General features: G+C 41.7%; 2 protein-coding genes across 6 annotated transcripts in view; one reads left to right on the plus strand and one right to left on the minus strand.

Moving 5' to 3' along the window:
* The window catches only part of Ccdc38 (coiled-coil domain containing 38), a 46592-nt gene extending 32350 nt beyond the window's left edge, over positions 1 to 14242 (plus strand). For 3 of the 5 annotated variants that reach the window (XM_031349521.1, XM_031349520.1, XM_031349524.1), the window contains 8 exons: positions 85 to 142; positions 1545 to 1617; positions 3483 to 3634; positions 5379 to 5514; positions 8615 to 8803; positions 9629 to 9834; positions 11612 to 11705; positions 12285 to 14242. In XM_031349521.1, the coding sequence (XP_031205381.1) occupies positions 85 to 142; positions 1545 to 1617; positions 3483 to 3634; positions 5379 to 5514; positions 8615 to 8803; positions 9629 to 9834; positions 11612 to 11705; positions 12285 to 12398 (1022 nt within the window). In that variant the 3' untranslated portion in view covers positions 12399 to 14242. The remainder of the gene's footprint in view (positions 1 to 84; positions 143 to 1544; positions 1618 to 3482; positions 3635 to 5378; positions 5515 to 8614; positions 8804 to 9628; positions 9835 to 11611; positions 11706 to 12284) is intronic. The other 2 variants (XM_031349522.1, XM_031349523.1) reach the window with 2 other exon arrangements.
* Positions 13320 to 19787, minus strand: Snrpf (small nuclear ribonucleoprotein polypeptide F). Its single transcript, XM_031349525.1, has 4 exons — positions 19642 to 19787; positions 18159 to 18284; positions 13962 to 14026; positions 13320 to 13457 (listed from the first exon to the last, which is right to left on the minus strand). The coding sequence occupies exons 1-4, from the start codon at positions 19642 to 19644 to the stop codon at positions 13391 to 13393; spliced, it is 261 nt and encodes an 86-aa protein (XP_031205385.1). The 5' UTR covers positions 19645 to 19787; the 3' UTR covers positions 13320 to 13390.
* Positions 19788 to 20910: the final 1123 nt, after the last annotated feature.

Raw genomic sequence — 20910 nt, forward strand, 5'->3', positions numbered from 1 at the left:
GCGACAAGGACTCACCTCTAATTGTGTTCTCCTTTTTCTCTCCCATCACACGTGGTGTGGACCTCACCTGGACATTCTGAGCAGGAGGAAGACATAGGAAATCTACTTTGGGCCATGACTCTAGGAAGTCATCTGTGTTTGGGTATGATACAAACTTAATGAATTCTGATGAAACTTTTTATAAAATAAGTCTTTTCAGCTCTGGGTCAACATAAAGACCTCCTCTCTAAGCCTGCTATCACACACAGTGAAGTATGTGGTGGCCCAAGTATGTGCACTTCTGAGATGCCCCAGAACGCTGCTCTCTTTCTAAGGACCCACCGCCCCCAGTCACTGGAACTACCAGATCCCAGACCGTGGGTCTCCCCTCCTAGCTGTCCCTATAGACTGTGCACCCGCAGATTCACCTCCTCATTTACCTATTGCAGTAGGACCATAAGGCATCTTTATTTACTTTTTTGCTTCTTCCCTAAATTGATTATGAATTCATTCTTTTATAAACTGTTCATCATCAACCCTAGCTACCTAGAGGTGCTTTGAGAAGATATATGACTAGGGGTCAGGCATGACAGCCTGAAGGAAGGGGTCTGAGCTAAGACTGCCATATCCTGCAACAGGGATCCTGTGCCAATCCATAATGCAGTGCCTCGGCCAGGATATCAACGTCAGCCCAAACAAGGGCAAAATGTCACCACTGGATTCTTCATGTCCCTTTATGGTCATGTCCACTTCCCCCTTTCCCCGGCAGTCCCTACTCTGTTCATTTTCTCTGATTTTGTCTTTTTTTATTTTTATTTTTATTTTTCAAGACAGGGTTTCTCTGTGTAGCCCTGGCTGTCCTGGAACTCACTCTGTAGACCAGGCTGGCCTCGAACTCAGAAATCTGCCTGCCTCTGCCTCCCAAGTGCTGGGATTAAAGGCGTGCACCACCACCGCCTGGCTGATTTTGTCATTTCAAGGGTGCAATATAAGTAGAATCATGCAATATGTAATCTTTGGGTTTTGATAATAATTCCCAAGAGATCCAACCATGTTAGACTGTGAGCAGTTAGTTCTCCTGTCGGGCAGTACTCTGTAGTCTGAACGTGTCCTCAAACTGTTCACCTGTTACTATCCTCCTGGTTTCTAGTGTGGGGCTATAATGAATAAAGGCATTGCAAGTATATTTGTTCAACTTGAAAAATATTTTATGTATCTGAGTGTTTGGCCTGAATGCATAGTGAACTCTGTAATAAGTGCTGGTGACATTGCTCAGTGGTTAGAGCACTGCCTGTGCAAAGGACGAGGGTTTGATTCTCAGCATCCACGTTGGCCCACAACTCAGGGGATCTGACTTCCTCTTCTAGCTTCCATGAACATCAAACATGCACATGGTATATGGACATACATGCAGACAAAACGCTCATTGCATAAATAAAAATTAAATTAAAAAAAAAGAAGAACTTGGTGACAGTTCGGGTTCACAGTAAATTTAGGAACAAAGACAATCATGTTAACAGAAAATTACTCAGAAATGACTTTCTTTGGCTCTCTTTCTTTTACAGCCGACCTGAAAGCATGGCTTCAGAGGACAGTTTGGAATACTTTTTAGAGGACGAGATCGTGGAGTTTGATCTGGTAAGCAAATTGTTTCTTGATTCTGGCTGTATGTGGTGCCCCACGTTCATTCATTTCTTCTGCAATATCCTATTCCAAACATATCACATGTTTTCCGGAAGGAAATATGATTTGTTCATAAATCCTGTCGATTACCAATACTTGTCATCAAGCCATCTATAAAAAACAAAATGTATAAGAAGATAATATGTCAGCCCTTTTAAGGGCGAGGCAGGAGAACCACAGATTTCAGGCCAAGAAGCTAGATACACAAAGCAGGCCTGCAATCCGAGCTCTAGGGAGGCAAAGGGAGGAGGCCGAGAGCCCAGGTCATCTTCAGATATTTAGCAAGTAGGTGGCCAGCCTAGCCTACAAGAGATTCCGGACTCAAGAAAATGAAACCAAATCAAAAACAGCAACAGCAAAAAACAAAACTCAAGGCCAGCTTGGGCTATATAGTGAGTTCTAAATCAGTCTGAGGTACCTAGTGAGCCCCTGTCTTAAAACCAAACCAAACCAAACCAACAAAACAGAACATAAAACAAAAGGAAAGGATTTGGAGAAGATACATACTCTACAACCAGTCTAGATTGTTATTTGTGTATGTACACATGTGTGTGTGTGTGCGTGTGTGTGTGCGTGTGTGTTTTAAGTTTGCATGTATGTGAGCGCATATGTGACTGTACACGCCGAGGGCAGAGTTGACACTGGGTATAACTAGTAATTGCATTCCACTTTATTTCCAGAAACAAGGCTCCTCCTTGCTGAGTCTGGAGCTCACTAATTTTGGCTACCTAGCCAGCTTGCCCTGGGAATCTCCTATCTCTATCTCCTAACCACCAGGGTGATGAGGAGGGGGAGGATTTGGGGGTCAGCCACCACACTCACCCAGCCCATCCGTGTGCCCTTCACATTCTGAACCTCAGCCTTGCACAGGAAGTGCTTTAGCCACTGAGCCAGCCCAGGATTTATTTTCACTTTACTGGGTAGCAGAACCACATATATTGTTCCTGCACAATATTCCGTTACAGCTGCAGAACTGATTGTGGTCTCCCCGTCTAAGTGCAATCACAGAGGCTTGAAAGTGATTTTAAAGAGAAAAAAAGCAACCCCACCAAACACCACTCTTTTTACACAGGACATAGCTTACCCGGGCCATCGTGTTTTTAAACATGCTCAAATGCTTGTTGTCCAGCTTAAACATTTATGGTGTGCAGGGCAGTGCTGTTGAGCATGTGCACCCTGCAGTATAGCAGATTCTACACCTTCTTCATCTTGCAAACCTGAAGCACTGTACCCATCTAACACCCCTCCTCCAACCTCCAGCTGCCGGCAACCATCTTTCTACTTTCTGTTTCTAAGAGACTGGCTATTTAAATATGTATTTAAATATTTAAATAATCATTTACAATCCTCTCTGCCCTTCCTCATACTCCAAACTGTTGTGTGGATCCAGAACATTTCCGAAAACATTTGTGTTCCAAGTTTGGTCCCCAGCTACTCCTGGGAGGGTGGGGGTCACTGCTCTAGACCTTGTGACATCTGCAGAGATGTGATGTCTTTGAGGATGGGACCTAGCTGAAGGAAGTCAGGTCATTGGGGGTGTGCTCTTGAAAGGGAAGGGGACTCCTGGTATTTTCTTCTCTCTTTACCTCTTGGTTATACTGAAGTGGCCTCCACCATGTGATCCTGACACCGGGTACTCTGCCACTATGCATCTCCTATAGTCCCAGGGCAAAAATAAATAGTCCCTCCTTAAAAGTTGACTTTCTCAAGTAGCTTGCCACATGGGTGGAGAGCTGATGAGGGACAGCTCCCGCCTATACTGTCTAGACAAGTCACGTGAGCATATTGTGATACCCTTCTCTTTGCTGTTGATTGACTAGCTGCCAGAGATTTATTTCAAGGAGCCAGAGGAGTTACTGCAGGTCCTCACGGAGCTGGAAGAGCAGAATCTCACGTTGGTCCAGTATTCTCAAGATGTGGATGAGAATCTCGAAGATGTCAACAAAAGAGAGAAATTTATACAGGATAAGATGTGAGTGGGTTCCTCCTATTCAACAGCCACTAACCAGAGACCGGATCCAAACACTTGGGATGGCTCCTCTCCTAGTGTAGGCTGAGGTTTTAATTAATAACAATCTATATGATAGGTGCAAAGGAAGAGCTGACATCTGGACAGACTGGCCTGAGTTTCACTTTCCTCCTGCTTCCTCTTGCTCTGGAAGCACCTTCCTAGCTGGAAGGGCTGAAATGGTGCCCTTTGCCTTCACTGGCTTCAGGACAGCCTCCACTAGGCTACCTGTCACTACCTAGATTGAAGGGTCATGAAGGCAATTTCTGTGGGTATGGATCGCAGCAAAGTAATTCTCTGTGATTTAAAATATTGTACCTTTCTGTAGCGTACCAGCATAGCAGGGATAGTACAGAGACCAGAGTTACAGGCTACCTCTGCCCTGAGATTACAGTTTGAGAAGAGCTTCCGATTATAAAGAAGAAAGCTTTGTATTTATCTGTTTAGAAACTGTGTGGGCTTCTTTGGAACAGTTGTCTGGGTCAGAAGATGGCAACCTTTTAAAGCAATTAGGCTAAACTACATTTAAACTTCAGAACCAATGAATTTGCCCAAAAAGCAAGGACCTGAAACTCAATCAGTACTTCCTAGTCTCTTTACCCAGCCTGAGTGTGTGGTGGCTCCGGACAGGATGGCATGTTAGAAAGGAAAGCGATCCCAATCCATGTCCAAATCTTTCTCTGGAGGATTTTTTTTTTTAAATGAGAAACTGAAGGCAAGCTAGGCAGGCATATCCATTTTTCCTGAACCTGAAGCTATTCTGATCAGCCAGATCTAAGGATAACATAGGCTAGAGCCCCACAGTTTGGGGGCCTGATGAGCTACACTCTGCTGCTTTCTGTGTGGAGTCTTGAGGGGAACCACAATACCAGAGAAAGGGAAGAAAATCTGTTCTAATGTAAATTAATACCTGCATGTAAGCTTTTATTTGCCTCACGGTTCCTTGACTGTTGGCCTGAGAGTTGCCTCAGGGGATAAAACAATTATTGACCAAGCATGAAGACTTGAGTTTGAATCCCGGAACCTGCACAAAAGCCAGACACAGTAGCCACCTGTCTGCCCAATTCTCTTAATAAGAGGCAGAGACAAGACTGTCCAGAAGGTCACTGGCCAGACAGTCTGGCTTTTGCCAAAACAGAATCCCAGGCCACTGAGATGCTTCAGTGGGTAAAGGGGCTGGCTGCCAAGGTAGAGTTCAATCCCTGAAATCTACATGGTAGCAGGAGAGGGCCAAGCCCTTCAAGCTGTCTGTGACTTCCACATAGGCTGTAGCATCCACCCCCCAACCCCCATACACACACACACACACAAACAAACAAACATTTTGGAAGAAGGAAGAACAGGAAGAAGGCCTTTCTCAAACAAGGTGAAAAATGAGGATTGATACCTAAGGTTGTTCTTGCCCTGTGCGTGTGTGTGTGTGTGTGTGTGTGTGTGTGTGTGTGTGTGTGTGTGGTGAGCACAGCCCCCCTTCTCCTCGCTTCCCCGTCTCCCTCTTCCCTCTCTCCCTCTTTCTCTCCTTCCCTCTCCCTCTTCCTCTCTCTCCCTCTACCTCTCTACCCCACTGCTTCTCCAACACATGACAAATGCAGCTGACTCCCTTTGTGGTTGCTGGGTGCAGGGAGCTGGATGACATGGGTCCAGCAAGAGGGCTGAAGTCCCTCAGCTTTGAGTTACAGACCAGGGTCCCCTTCTTCCTTTACAACAGAAACAACAGCATCACCTTCCTGCTGGAGCATAAGCACATGCTTAGGGTGAACTGTGAACGAGAGGAGGAGAAGGCAGCGGAGCTGGAGCTGAGGTCCAGGCTCTTCAGTTTTGGACAATTCAATTCCGATGCTCAGGTACATTCTTGGCCTGTGGTGACTCTGTTTTGTCTCCTGATAATGATGTGGCCTCCCTGGGTGCTGAGCAGTTGACACGGGGAGAGATAGGGCAATCCGGAAATTGTTGACAGGGTGTGGAAAACCAGTGTGGAATTATTTTGTCAATATGAAAGAATCAATTTCCTAGAAAGCAACCATTTAGATTGACTTTGGGGTTCATGTGAAACGTTGTTCTAGTTATTTCAAATGGTCCTTCTTTGTTGATAGGTGGTATGTGATATAGTTCACTGCCTTTAATCGTTTTGGTGGCAATTCATGTGACCACTCAATAACAGAACATGTAGTGAACCTACACACTTAACACTGAATGGAAAATTAGCCCAAGCACTGAGCCTAGAATATGTGTCAACTTCTTTGGGCCTAAATAGATTAGCTTGTCTCTCAGCACCCGTGACATATCCTAATACCCTTATTTTATTGACAGGTTCATCTCTCCCAGCTGTATGCAAAGCCCTCCACACAAGGAACATCCTAACTTCTTGTTAGTGAGCTCAGTTCTGTGCTCCCTTAAGTGTCAGTGCTCAATAAATGTTTGTTGAATGAATGATCCAGGTTAGTTTTCAGATCCACAAGAAACTCCAACAACCACTGGTTTCTTGGAAAAACCTCGAGTGGAATTTGAATCTAAAGCCATCACATCAGGGTTAACATCACATTTATGGCTGTGAACTTGACTTTTAGACAGAGGTAGATTTGAGGAACTGTGTTAGGAAACAGATGGCATCCTCCCCTACCTACAGACAGGCAAGGTTGGTTACTAAAGCAAAAGCTGTGGCAAGAAATGTGTTGATTGTAACAGTTCAGTTCTTTGTTTTTAACCAACCATGTCTTTTAAACAATGGTATACTATACAAAAACTCTGCCATCTAACCATCCCAAGTGTGCAATTCAATGGCACAAGTCCCTTCACAAAGCATAACTGTCACCACAGTCTATTTCCAGAACTTTTCCTTCACCACTTAAGCATAAAGTTGGACATCTTAACCATTTTTAATGTACAGTTTGGTGGTGTTAAATATGTTCACATGGTTTTGCAACCAATCTCTAGAATGCCTTTCATCTTGTACAAGAAGAACCGAATATTCATTTAAACACAGCTCCTGGTCCCTTCACTGCTCAGCATCCTCTTGTCTCTGAGTTTGACTCTTCTACATATCTCATAGAAGTGGGTTTGAGCAGTATGTGTCTTTTAATGTCTAGCTTGTGTCACAAAGCATAATGTTCTCTGGGTTCATCCATGCTGTGGTGTGTATTAAAATTTTGTTGAATGATAGTCCATCCTATGCACTGTACTTTGCTTACTGTATTGATTGACATTCATCTGATGGACGGTTGTATTGTTTCTATCCAACTCTTAAATAACTCTGAAGCTGACCACCTTGTCAAATAAAAGAGAAATTATCTTTGCTATCTAACAGTATGCTCACCACAACCAAACCACTTTAATCTCAGTTTTAGGGCAACTATAGGGGCAGGAAATGGCATCTTCAATACTTTTAAACATTGAGTCAACCATGAGAAGGGAGAATCTAGTTTGTGAAAGGCCCAGGGCTCAATGCTCAGAGAACAGAGAGTTGATTTAAAAGTTCCTCAATATTTCCATAAACTAACAATCACAAGTATAAATTTGCAGTTCTCCTGCACCTCCTGTTTGAGGCTGGGATTACAAGCATATCCCACCACACCCAGTTTCACGAAGTTCTGGGCTGCCTCACACACATGCCAGACAAGCACTAAAGCAGTGGTTCTCAACCTTCCTGGTGCTGTGACCCATTCATACAGTTCCTCATGGTGTGGTGATCCCCAACCATCAAGTTATTTCTGTTGCTACTTCGTAACTGTAACTTTGCTACTGTTTTGAACGGTAATGGAAAGATCCACACGTGATGACACATGTACATCCAGACAATCCTCCGGTTTGAAACACTGCTCTTGTCCCATCAGGTCCTGTTCACTGTTGACAGACACCCAAGTTACCCTGGTACCCAGTCTTGGATCCATCTTCCTGCCCACTGGCCCTGGTGAACTCAGCCTGCTGCCAGGGCCTCCAACTTGAGTAGCTCTGGTCTGAGCCTGCCCTCTAGTGGCAGTTTAAAGGACCCATTTGCACATCTCTCCTATCTAGTTGGCCTTATTCTGGAACACTTTTTTTTCTTTGCCCTTTAACTGTCTTAGACCAGGAACTTAATCTCATTTTCATAGTAAGCCATCTTTTATTTCCTTCTCCTTAGTTCTTAATGTTTTCATCTTATAGTTCCCTCCTATTTGATGAAGGATCTTAAAAGACAAAAAAACAAAAAACAAAAAACAAAAAAACCCCACCATCTAAAGTCTTCTTCTGTCCATCTCCCAACTCTGTGTTCAAGTCTTTCCATCAAAAAGGACATGTTCCTACCACTTTTGCTGATTATTTCTTAAAATAATCATTAAATACTTGTACTTTAGGACAAGATAATTTTTTTCTTTTTTCAAGAAAAAATTTTAACCCGGCTGGCCTGGCCCAAGTTGTCCCACACTTGTGGCAATCACTGTCCCAGCCATGTGCTAGGATTATAGACATGAGCCACATCTTCTAAGAGTCTTCTCCTCTTCTTCTTTTTAATATGCAGTGTGTTGCACCCTTGGTGGGGTACTCCCACTTTCTTCTCTTTTTATATTTGTCTGCCCTTTAGCTGTCTCTAAGAAGAAATGTGGAGGTCTATAAATAGGAAACAAAGTAAGTGCTATGCTAGAGGAGACTTCTTGGCAAGTTTATGGTTTTCTTTTGTATTATTGTATATTTCTCTAAGTTTTTTAAGGACTGTTCTTTTAATATAAATGAAAATAAAGTAAGTATTTAGAAAGTGAGAAACTAGGAGCTTTGTAATAAACAAGATCTTTGGAACATCTGTTAAAGCACAGGTGGGAGCAACAACCTGCCGGAAGTCGAAGACCTTGGCTTCAAGTGATGGTGGCTGTGAGGTCCATATGGTTCCAGGATGGGTCTCCCCAGTGGAGGGAGTCGCATCAGTCTTGGGTGCGTTTTACTTGACTTGATGGTGATTCTCATCTTCTTAAGCAGAGGCAGGCAACCCTGAGGCAGGAAACTTCATGGAAATCGATTTACTTTGCTGAGAAGTTTATTGAGTTCCTCTTGGTGAATATCAGACAGCCAGTGGTGAAAACGGATGCTCCCTTTCGTCTCCCGAAATACATTATCTACCAGCTCAAGAGACTGCAAAATCAAGTAAAACATCGAAGTGGCGAGGTACAGGGATTAATGGCTTCAGCCTAAGTTTTCTTTAGAGTAGACTTACAGCAATGGCTTCCCCATGGAGATCTCAAAAATTAAACTCCTAGAAGGCTGTTTGGTCAACCTAGGAATCTGTTTGCTTGTACATACATTTCTCTGAAAGAAAGCACTCATTTATTCAGCAAACATTTATTAAGTGTGTAGCTATGTGCAAAGCACTATTTTAGGTGTGCACAGTAACATAAGCAGTAGTCCCTGCCCTCTGGTCCCCTCTCAAGAAGGGGCTGGGCACATATGCAAATACCTATCATGCAGCAGTATAGGCTTTTCAACAATAAAAACGGGAGGGGCACACATTATGTCATTGGTGGTGCAAAGTGATTTGAAATGTGTATGTTGTCTGCACTTGGGGCATTTGGGGAATCTGGTCAACAAAAACATTCAAGCCAAAAGATACTATCTTATAATTACTTTTATTCATATACCTATATATACTGTATATATTTGAATACAATCCAAGGTGTCACTGTAATAATGATCTGACTATAAATTACAACACAATTATCCCCTGCTACCTATTCTCAATGATTTGTCTTCTGAAGCATTTAGGGAGCAGGTGGGGTGTAACCCAGTGGTAAAACATTTGCTTACCATGCATTAGGTCCTGGATTCTATCCCCAGCACGAGATGATGGTGATGATGATGATGATGATGATGATGATGATGATGATGATACTTAAAGAGCTTTCCTCTTGTAAGAGTAGAATGGAATTTTGCATTTACTGACAGTGAGCCACCATATAGTGATGGAACATTTTCTGCTTTTTTTCTTGTGCTCAGGACAAGCTAATAGACTCACTTAGTAGAAAGATTAATCAAGTGTACAAAGTCTGCATCGGAGATGCTGAGGTTGGCGGCTTGAATGCAATTCAAAAACTGGTCAAAGTAGAGTCTCGCCTGGTGGAGCTGAGTGATCTCATTGAATCTATTCCCAAAGAAAGCGTGGAAGCGATCGAAAGGATCAAACAGAAGGAGCGACGGCAAAAGTACTGTGACAGTCTCCTCAGTATAGTGAATGGCTTACGTGGCTAGTTTGCATAAACCCCACTCCTCTGTTAGCCATCTCTATATGGCAAGCATTGCAGAATGTGGTTGCAGTGGAGGAATCAACTCAGTCCTGCCCTCCCACAGAGAATGTTCTTAGGAAATAAGTGTTATTGTTACTGTAGGTAATGGGCACTGTGACCCAAAGGATCTGGGTAAATACATGGTTTACCAGAGACAAGTGACCCAATTAGGATGGCTGTGGGGGAAAGAGGGGGGGTGTCTCAAGTCATATGAACATTTCTTAGGGGCTATCATGTGAAGGAACTGCACTGTGGCGAAGGGTCTGTCCTTAGATGACCACAGGTGACTCGATCTATAAAGGAATGGCAATTCTTAGGTGCCACTATGTGACGTTTAGCTGGCATTCACACCCCCACTCACTTATTTCTACAGACCTTACATGACTGTCATCCCTGAAACCTCACCCCTGCAGATTTCTACAAGTTAAATGAAGATCTTTATTGGCATCTTGTTTGGAACGATTGCCACTATTAACATGGTTGCTACTACCACATGACATATAGGCAAAGCTGATAAGTGATGTTCATGTTCTTTCTAGCAAAAGGAACTATGGAGGAAGATAAGCATTGTGGCTCCAGGCCTGGCCATGAAGCCTGCCTGCTTGCCCTTTTAGCTACAACTACTGCGACCTACAGGAGGGATCACCTGTCTAGTCTATTTCATTATGTTTAAAAAAAAGTCACAAGATATAATTATTTCATAGGGATGATGTATCAAATTAACAATGTAAAATCATTGAACGTGTTTGAAAGATACTAGCCATTAATATGTTACATTACTGATGCATGGAGGATATTATTTCTCTCATATTAAAATGGTGACTCAGACAGCTCTTATAGAACATTGAGCAGACTTATCTAAGCCAAGGACGACTCCTTCCAAATGACCTCAGGTTTCTTACAGTACCGAGGAGTGCAATTACAATCTGTTTTCAACAGTAATATGCATCCATTCCAGTTTTCAAAGGAAAATTTTCTCCAAGGTTTAGAGCAGTGGTTCTAAACCGTCCTAATAATGATCCAAGCCTTTAGAGTTCTTCACATTGTAGTGACCCCCAACCCTAAAATTATTTTCACTGCTGCTTTATAACTGTAATTTTGCTAGTTATGAAGAATAATGTGATTATCTGATATGATGCAGGACATCTGATATGTGACCCCTGGGAAAAGGTCATTCAACCGTAAAGGGGCCGTGACCCACGGGTTGAGAACTGCTTTGTTTAATGGTACCTAATAAAGCACCCAGTTCTGCACAAAAGGGTTCAGGAGACACTACCATGCCCTAAAAACACTGGGATGAAGCCACACAGGTCCCTAAGAGTCACTCACTGCCTTGTCTGAGCCAATGCTTACACTAAAAGGCAGAAATGGCTTATATTGGTCTTAAATTGAAGGCATCATTCAAAATGATCTGAGTAGGTTGTGGCAACCCACTAAGAAACTTTAGAGACAGGTCAAAGAGGTGGCTGGGAGCTAAAGTGGCCATGGCATAGAAAGTGCTTCAGCGGCAACTGAGGTAAGAGCTATTTATTCAAAACGTTGAAATTAAATGTCTTACCATTGCCTGAATATTCAAAAGCTATCCATCATCATGGAAATCTTCTATTTAGATAGTTCATTTCCAAACAGTAACAGTGTAGATGTTTCACTCTTTATTTACAGACCTTCCAATAACTTTCTTCTTCACCTATGACAGGCTGCGTGAAGAGAAGCTGAAAGAGAAGCAGAGACACCAGGAGGAGCGCCTAAAAGCTGCTCTGCAAAGAGCGGTGGCCCAGCCCAAGAAGAAGGTTCGTCTTCCACATAATAGGCCCCTGTTCCAGTCCCACGTGAGAACTGTCCTCCCAGAAAGGCCGTGTCCCTCCTGAGGCTCTCATGACAACAGGGTATGGTACTTCCCTTATCCACATGCCTAAGTCACAAAGACTTTACCTGTAACTGCAAAACAGAAAGCAAAGGAAGAACTTCCCCCACGGAAGGGACAGGTATGAATTCCAGCTTTCTGGACCTCCTGATGCAAACACTTCCAACATCCAAGAAAACTGATGTTTAAAATGGCTTTCTCAAAATTGGCTCAACAAAACACCCTCTTGTAACCATGGAAGAAAACCCAGGTAGAGCAATGAGGAATGCAATGTTAGCATCCAACACTGCTTTCTAGAACAACCATTATTTTAGCCAATGCTACTTAGTGACTTTCGGTAAATCTCTCCACTAACTGTAAAAGCTAGCTGCTGCCTCCTGTATACTATGGGCAACTTGCCAAGAATGTTGGACATCTACTAGGTTATACCAATCCCTTGTAACATTGACACACACACTGTGAAAGAAAAGTTATGCTAAAGATTATTTTGTCTTTCTCATTTCAGTTGGGAAGACGACTTATCTACCGTTCGAAACCTCAATCTGCTAACAAGCGAGAGCTCCTTCTAGTCGGTGATACAAGATCAAAATTACTGGAGGAAGAGTATTTTTTTAGTTGAACAGGACTATGAAGATACTTTCTTAGCAAATGTTTTATGTGGATGTTGGCTTTCAGTGATGCAATACTCTCCTAACAAATTCCAGGAACGCAGTAGACCTTTATCTCGAAGCTTACAGGAGTAGGAATAGCAACTGTTTTCTGTCGGAACTCTTTATTACTCATTAGTACTATTCCATGAGCTAAACAATATTGTACTTTAGGTTGTCCCTGTTGCAGACATATATCCAAAGTCAATTTATTGATATAACATGAAGGGGGACTTACAGTAAAATGGCCTCCCTCAAAGTATGAGAATTTTAATCACATTTTCTAAAGCAATAAGGAAGTTCACAGCTTTGAAATATACATTTTTAAAATGTATTATTCTTAAGACAACTGGACAGGCTTAAAACTTAAAAACTATGGTCTCAGAACAATCATGAGGCTGGTTTTATTTCACATTAAGCTCTGAAAACTTTATAAGAAAACTTTTAAGTAAACAAAACCATACACCTTCAGCCTAAATATCAATTTGTATTATGCTCTACCTCCATAATTATTTCAATTTTCATGTTTTGACTTAGCTATAATATAAGCATTATTTAGTCTATATCAATATAGAAACAATTTATTAATACAATTATATATTAATACTAAGAAAATGTTTAACTTTATGCATGTTAAAAGTGGTTTGGAAATCTTAAACAGCACAGCTGCTTTTAAGAGGTCTCATTTAATATAATTACAAGGGCTGAAACTCATCCTAAGAAAGATTCTAAAGCACAGAATCATCCTTTATAGAAAAAAATAAACCAGCAGTGGGATTACAAAAAGAATGAATGAAACTGGGTGGTTTTTAAAACATTAAGTTCTAAGAATTAACCATCCACTGTCTCAACATTTGCACTTAGCACATGTCTGCATATAAATAGTCCACAAGTCAAGTTGAAAAAAACCCAAATCTTTATTGTATAGAAATACATATATATAAAAAAAAAATCCCCCAAGATGCTATTCTCTCATTTCCCCATCTTCTTCCTCCTCTTCAACCCCTCTGATGTAGAGAACATTATTACACCTGTAACAGAAAACACAATCCATTCTGAGTTGCACTCAGCACCCACGCACCATCGATCAAATCAGCACTGCTCCATCATCAGATGGGACAGTGAGCTCACAGCTTGCCATCTTCTTGTTAGTCCTATACAAATGTTTTAAAAGCACACTGCACATATTTTTACCACCATCATCACAATTCATCTCTGCGACTTAGAATATAGGTTGTTGCTGATACCAGACAGTGAGTACAACAGAATCCTTAGCAGCCGGAATCAACTAAAATTCAAATCTAAGTCCCTGTAACCCAGGACACTGAACAACAGGTTACAGCTGAAAGCCAGGAAATGTAGATCAACAGTAGGAAAACCTCAAACATAAACTGAAATCTCCCAACATGTTAGTAATTTCAAAGGCTTCTGAAGTCTAGTTGTAGAGTACTGTTAAATGTTAAAAAGACTAATATATTTTAGCAGATATTTCTGAGGTTAGTAACTCCTTTCACGCATACAAATAAGTTTGTTACCTTATTAGAACTTCACCCAGATGTCCAGACAATGCTCCATCTATGTATTCTTCTGTATTTGCAAGCTTTAAACAAAAAGAAGATATTAGTATAACTGCACAGGAGGAAAGAGTGCAGCACCCCTACTTGGTGAGAACCCAGTAACTGAGGCTACTTGATATCAACAACTCAAGCTATATCAGTAAGCAGTAATTATAAGATTAGCTTTCTATCACTCTTTGGGTTTCATATATTAAGACATGCATGGGTATAGAACTAATATATAATAAAGCTGTTTCAAAGTTGTTAAGCCTTCTAGATGTTATTTATATCTGATATCAAAGTGTCTTGAAGAAGAAAGCCTACTTATGAGCAAGTTATAATTCTTAAATTTTCTGAAAATTCAGCTCCAAAGAACCAGACATTATTTTCTTTTCTTAGAGTAACACATTATGAATCATATTAACTTGTTCAAATGGGCATACAAAAGCTATGGCTAAAATATATTAGCCAACAACCAAACCAAAAAAGTGAGATTTTTAAAATCTCCTGTACTCAATGGTGTGTGTGTGTGTGTATGTGTGTAAATAAAGAATGATCTTTAGGGTTACTTTGATGAACTCTATTCTAATTCTAATTTTAAATAAAAAATCTTTAGCTATCATTCTTATAATTAAAAAAAAAAAAAATCTCCACCAGTGCCATACGGAGTCACCAAAGGCAGAACAAGAGAAGAAAAGGAAGCTTCTTTCATAAGTAGGTGGGCAAGAAAAAGAAGTAAGTAGATGTGGCTGGCATAAAGCATTTAAGACACGCAAGCTGCTGTTTCTTTAGAGGAAAACAAAGCAATCAGAGAACATGTCGTCACTAGAACAAATGTTTGTGAGATTATTTTGTATATAATCCCTATCAGAAGTAATACTATTATATATATATATATATATGCATGTTTTTGAGAAAGGGTTTCTCTGTGTAACCCTGTTTTAGAACTCACTCTGTAGACCAGGCTGGCCTTGAACTCAGAGATTCATTTGCCTGCCTGTTCACGACTGCAAGGATTAATGGTGTGCATCACTAGCACCCAGCATAAGTAATTATTTTTGACATGTCTTAATGTCAAAACACTTAAATGGCTTCTAAGTTTTATCTATACTAATGCCCCAAAGCTTAGCGCTTACTAAATTCAAAAGTCTCACTACTGCTGAAAGGCTCTCAGTGACTGCCATTCCAAACCTTCTACTCTGGCCTTCTTGCTGTACCTCAACCAACCAAGCACACCCCCATTGACAGAAGCTTTGCATCTGCTGTTCCTTTCAAAAGAGATGATTTTGTCCCAGGTGCCAAAGGTCTCTTTGGAGGCTAGGCTGTTCAGTAGTACTGCACAATTGTAACCCTGGTTTTGCTTTACCATCACACTGTGATCATCCCTAATTATCTGTGGTCCATAACCATTTCCCACCACTGGAACAAGCTCAAGGAGATGGACTTTGTTTTGCTCAATGTTATGTTCATGGTACCAAACAGACAATCAATACATTTTGGTTGACTGAAGAAATTCAGAAACTGGGCTCACTCAGAGATACATTTTGTACCTCAGGGACACTACATTAACTGCAAGATCATCTATTAGGTGTTTTATTTTTTCATCAGGGCTTCATGTATTCCAGGCTGGCTTGCAATTCCCTGTGAAATGAAGATGATGAGTTAATTTCTGATCCTCTTACATCTATCACTGGTATGACAGAATTATAGGCTTTCATCACCACACCAAGTGACAGGGATGAAACAAAACTTATCACACATTCTGCAGTTTTCAGTGTATTCATAAAATTAAACTCCCATCACTAATTCCACAATATATTCACCACCACAGGCATACTTCCCAGACTTTTCTATAGATTTTGTAAATAACTCGTTTCAAGAATTTTCCAGACCAAATCTCTCAGTATTCTTGTTAGCTGGATTTCTAGTTAATCTATCCACCTAAGTAACCTTTAAAACCTGGACAGAAACTACAACTAAACACAAAATAATTAAAAACAGGCAAAGTGGCACATGTCTTTAATCCCAACACTTAGGAGGCAGAGGCAGGCAGATCTCTGAGTTAGGCCAGCTTGAACTGCATAGCATGATCCAGGCCAGCCAGGGCTACATAATGAGACCTTGTCTTATAAAATACAAATAAATAAATAGGAGAAAGATGTGAATAACATATTTCTCCAAAGATGATACGAACATAATTAATAAACACATGAAAGGTGCCCAATGCAAACCAAAAGGAGATACTACTTCAGATCCAAGAGAATAATATTTATACATTAAAAAGAGGAACCTCATAGAAAACAAGTGTTAGTGCAGATGTGAAAAACTGGAACTCTTGGGTATCATTTGAAGGAATCAAAACCCTACTGCTGCTACGTAAAACAATATGACAGCTACTCAAAAACAATGATGAATCAGTAGTCCGACTCCAGTGTATATACTCCAAAGAGTTAAAAGTAGACTTGGGAAAAAATGCTTGTTTGAGGCTGGAGAATTGACCGGAGGTTAAGAGCACTTGCTTCTTTTCCCGAAGACCTGGGTTCAGTTCCCAGAACTAACCCACATGGTGCTCACAACATCTGGAACTCCAGTTCCAGGGTGTTGAACGCCCTTTTCTGACTTTGGTAAGCAGCAGGTGCATACATAGTATACTGACATACTTGCTGGTGACACATCCATAAAATAAAATTAAACTAGAAATAAAAATGAACGGATTGAGAATGCAGCTTAGTAGTAGACTGCTTGTATAGCATGTACAAAGCTCTAGGCTTGATCTCTAGAAGTTAAGAAACTGGACAGGGACAGGAGAGATGGCTCAGCAGGTAAAAGCACTGACTGTTCTTCTAGAGGCCCCAAATTCGGTTCCCAGCAATCACATGGTGGCTCACAACCATCTGTAATGGGATCCAATTCCCTCTTCTGGTGTGTCTAAAGAGAGTGACAGTGTACTCACATACATAAAATAATGTTAAAAAAACCAAACTTAACAGACGGTAAAAATGTGTTATAGACATAAAACGGCATATTATTCAGTCCTGAAGAGCAGTAACTTCTGATACTTTATAATATCAATGAATCCTGAAGCTATAATCAAACCAGATAAAAGGACAAAAAGCTTATCTCAAGGTATTCATGGGGGTCTGCTCCAGGGCCTCTCAGAGGACCCAGGGTATTGGAGCTCCTTTTTTCAAGCAGCTGAGTATCTACCTATAACCTAGTGTCCTTTACCTCACTTTTAGACTAATCATAACCTAGTACAGTGGAGAAAACAAGAAGACTGTATATCTTGAGCACAGATGTAATTTCTCTTAAGAATTGCTGATTTGAAGTTAGCTGAATTTATAATACATTCCACTTACATGAGGAACCAAGAATAGATGAACTCAGAGAGATAGTCCCACTCTTAAGCGTGGGACTGGATTACAGGTGGTCCAGTTAATAGAGAATTATTTAATGGGTACAAAGCTTCACTTGTGAGTACAAAAGCCATTGCATTATAGTGCTAATCGCCTACACAGACACATCTTAGGCTATCCTTTATTACAAAGAAAAATACTGGCTGGAGGACTGGTGAGATGGCTCAGCAGTTGCTCTTCTGAAGGTTCTGAGTTGAAATCCCAGCAACCATATGGTGGCTCACAACCATCCGTAATGAGATCTGATGCCCTCTTCTGGAATGTCTGAAGACAGCTACAGTGTACTCACATGTAATATTAAAAAAAGAAAGAAAGAAAGAGACTGGCTGAATCATTAAACTAAAAGGGACAGTCAATCATCAGTTCCTTTGATCTGTTTGTTCTATGGAAAAATGCTTTTAGTGAATTACTTTCATGATATGTCTTTACAATTCATTAAAGCATTTTAAAATTTCCCCTTGAAAAATTCTTTGAAGAAAGAAGTGCTAGGAAGTTTTGTTTTTTGTAATAAACTAGTTTTCCCTTCTGGTGTTAGAGAACAAATGTCAAAGCTCTTCTCTCTTTGGCTGCCATTGTAAAGTCGATGACTATGTTCTGGTGTAAGTACTCCTAAGAACATGGTGTTTCAACATCCTCCCTGGTTCGTACTTTAATCTCAACTCTACTTTCTGTGGTCAATTTACCTGTGTGCATTCTCACCAGTCACAGTAAACCTTTGAGGAGTAAGGCTCTTTACCTATATGCCTCCTCCTTAGCTTACCTGCATGTTCATGTAGCCATCGACGGAGACCAGGTAGCCCTTGTACTCCATGCCCCACTTAAGTTTCACCATCACTGGCTTTCCTGTCAGTCCATTGAGAAAAGGCTTGGGATTGAGGGGTAAACTCTGTATAAAGACCAAATGCAGCATTTAATAATTTTTGCTTAGCTCAGCCGCTAGCACTCACTCTCTACTGGAATCTAAATAGGGTAAGCTCTGACTCACTTTATAACTTGTTGGAGAGTGCCTGAGGGAAATTTAAATATCCATTTAGTCAACGTCATAGCCCACTGACAGAAACAAAAATATGAATTATGCAATTAAATATTGAGTGGCAGTGGGGGTGGGTCAAGTGTGTAGTACAATGGCAGAGCACTGGCCTAGGATGTTTAGGTCACTGGTTTGATCCCAAGCACTGCCAAGACAACAAAAGCCCCAAATACCTACATCACACTACCCAAGCTCTAAAGGAATAAAAGTAAAGGTACAAGGTGATCTCTGCAGACATAAAAAACAACTCGGTATCAGTGGGAGGGCGTCTGAATGCAATCATATCGAGTTTATTCTGCAAGAAGTATTCCCTGTAAACCCATAACCTCCCCCACACCCCAATCTACTCACATCACCCAAAGAATCTTGGAGGGCACAGGGTCTAAATGAGTAGCCAATTTGCACTGCCTATAATTTATCATCCACAAAGCAACTACTATTTTTAAAGCATGTATCAGGTCATGTATCTTGGCTTAAAAGAATGCTCCAACGGTCTCTAATTACACTGAGCATAGCCTTCCTAACAGGCACTGAGGTCCCAGGCTTATTTCAAAACCAGAATGTTTGCAAGTAGCAGTTAATTCTTGCCAATTCCAACTAGTCAAAACTACTTTCTGGTTAGAGTTCGTTCGTGAAATACTCTTCCACCTGTCACTTAGATTTGTGGTTAATGCCACCTTCTGGAGAAGGGAGCTCCTCCACAGCGTTATAACTTACCAATGCGCCTCTCGGAGCACCCTGTCAGCTTGCTGCTTAGCAATCACCACTACTTGTAATTGCTTGTTTTTGTAATTATTTGACTGCAGCCTACCTCCCACTCCTGAGAAAATGCAGAGTCTACATTAGCATCCCATCTTCCTGGCGCCTAAGAACCAGTATTAAGTGAATGGAAGGGTAGCCTGGGTTTTCAGTTCCAGAGGCAGATTGTCAACATCAAGGAATGAGGGTGCTAAGTAGAAAATGAAAATTCGTTTCAGTTTACCCCAAACTAGGCTACACCTCAGGCTCTGGGACAAACAAAACGGGGAAAAGCGGCTGGGGATCTCAGGGGAGGGGAAGGGCTCCAATGCGCGCGCCACAAGGCCTCCTAAACCGGGAGACGGAGCGAGCGCCCAGCCGTGCGATGCCTCGTGTGGATGAATGGAAGGCGCAGCGGGCCGCAGACCCCGCGAGGCCGCCCGTCCTCTAGCCCCGCGGTGCTAATCCTCCTTACCATCGCGAACACCCGCGAGCGCTGCACCCCACTAGCCGCCGATCCTGCCGCTGCCCGCCCCTCGTGACTGGAGCAGCCGCCGCTACACCGAATCGACCGGCGCTAAGAGAAATGGCCGCCAAAAGGCGGCGTGACCTTTCACCTCCCGCCTCGTTGTCTCGGCTTCTGTGATTGGTCACCAAAGACGCGCTTGATAATTGGAGGAGATGGCGGTACTGTCTCTTAGCAATCAGCGATACCCGGTATGTGTTTGTGTCCCCTGCTCAAGTTCGAAGGGGGAGCGATTGAACAACCCCATTTCTTCGTTTCCGGAGAAGGAGAAGCTAAGTGTCCTGGAAAGCGGACGTTGTTTCTTTAGCTAATGAAGGTTTAGTCTGTCCTTCAGCTGAAAGAACGAGATCGGGTTCTGGAGGTCCCTCCTCACCCTCCTGTAGATCCAGCACTTGCGGAGCACCTCTGGCACGCCCCCTGTTATGGACTGTTCTTTATTCTAGAATGCCCACTTGCCAGTTTTTAAAGGAAGCTGGGGAAGCAAGACTACAAAAGTGCTAGTGAAAAGCACCCAAGTGGGTCTTTACAAAAGTTGAAAACAGGTCAAGTTGAGTCTGGGATACTGTGGTGGCTGGCCTCTTGTTCTGATGTCTAAGCATTCCCAAAGCCACATGTGTTTGTCAATAAGGATGTGGGGAATTAGTGACACTATCAAGGGTTAATTTCTCTGATGGAAAGATATCGATCAAAATCCCATTTAATTTCTCCATAATCTCAACATTTCAGATATCAGTTCACTTGTGCTATGAGATTGTGTAAAAGGGGTACTTTTTTCTTTTTCGGGAGATCTAACCCTATATGAACCTGAACTTTTTTTTTTTTTGGCATGGATTCCCTCGAGATTTGGGATTGGCCTAGGACTAAAGACTGTCATTTATATTATTAAAGTATGCCAACACGTTCTGGGGTGTTGGCTCAGCAGAGGAGAGCACTTCTTGCTTGTGCAAAAACCTGGGTTTGAATCTCATCCCCACATGGTGATTCACAATCATCCAAAACTTCGTGTGCAGGGCATCCATCTCTCTCTTTTGACTTCTGTGGGCACCAGGTCCTCCTGTGGTGCACATGCACACATTGCAGACAAAACATGATAAAGAAAAATCTGAAAAATGAGAAAAAGTATGCTGTTAATCTCAGATACATTTTGATCAAACAGCAATCTTAGCTTGGATTTTTCCATGGTAATGAAAGAATAATTACTGTTCCTGACACTAAAAT

Source organism: Mastomys coucha, unplaced genomic scaffold (assembly GCF_008632895.1).
Source record: "Mastomys coucha isolate ucsf_1 unplaced genomic scaffold, UCSF_Mcou_1 pScaffold4, whole genome shotgun sequence".
Classification (NCBI taxonomy): Eukaryota; Metazoa; Chordata; class Mammalia; order Rodentia; family Muridae; genus Mastomys; species Mastomys coucha.

Coding starts and splice junctions, on each gene's coding strand:
- Snrpf (XM_031349525.1), bottom strand. Junction 14,027..18,158: donor ATGGCTACATGAACATGCAG/GTAAGCTAAGGA, acceptor TTTTGTTTAAAG/CTTGCAAATACAGAAGAATA. Junction 13,458..13,961: donor CTGGGTGAAGTTCTAATAAG/GTAACAAACTTA, acceptor TTTCTGTTACAG/GTGTAATAATGTTCTCTACA.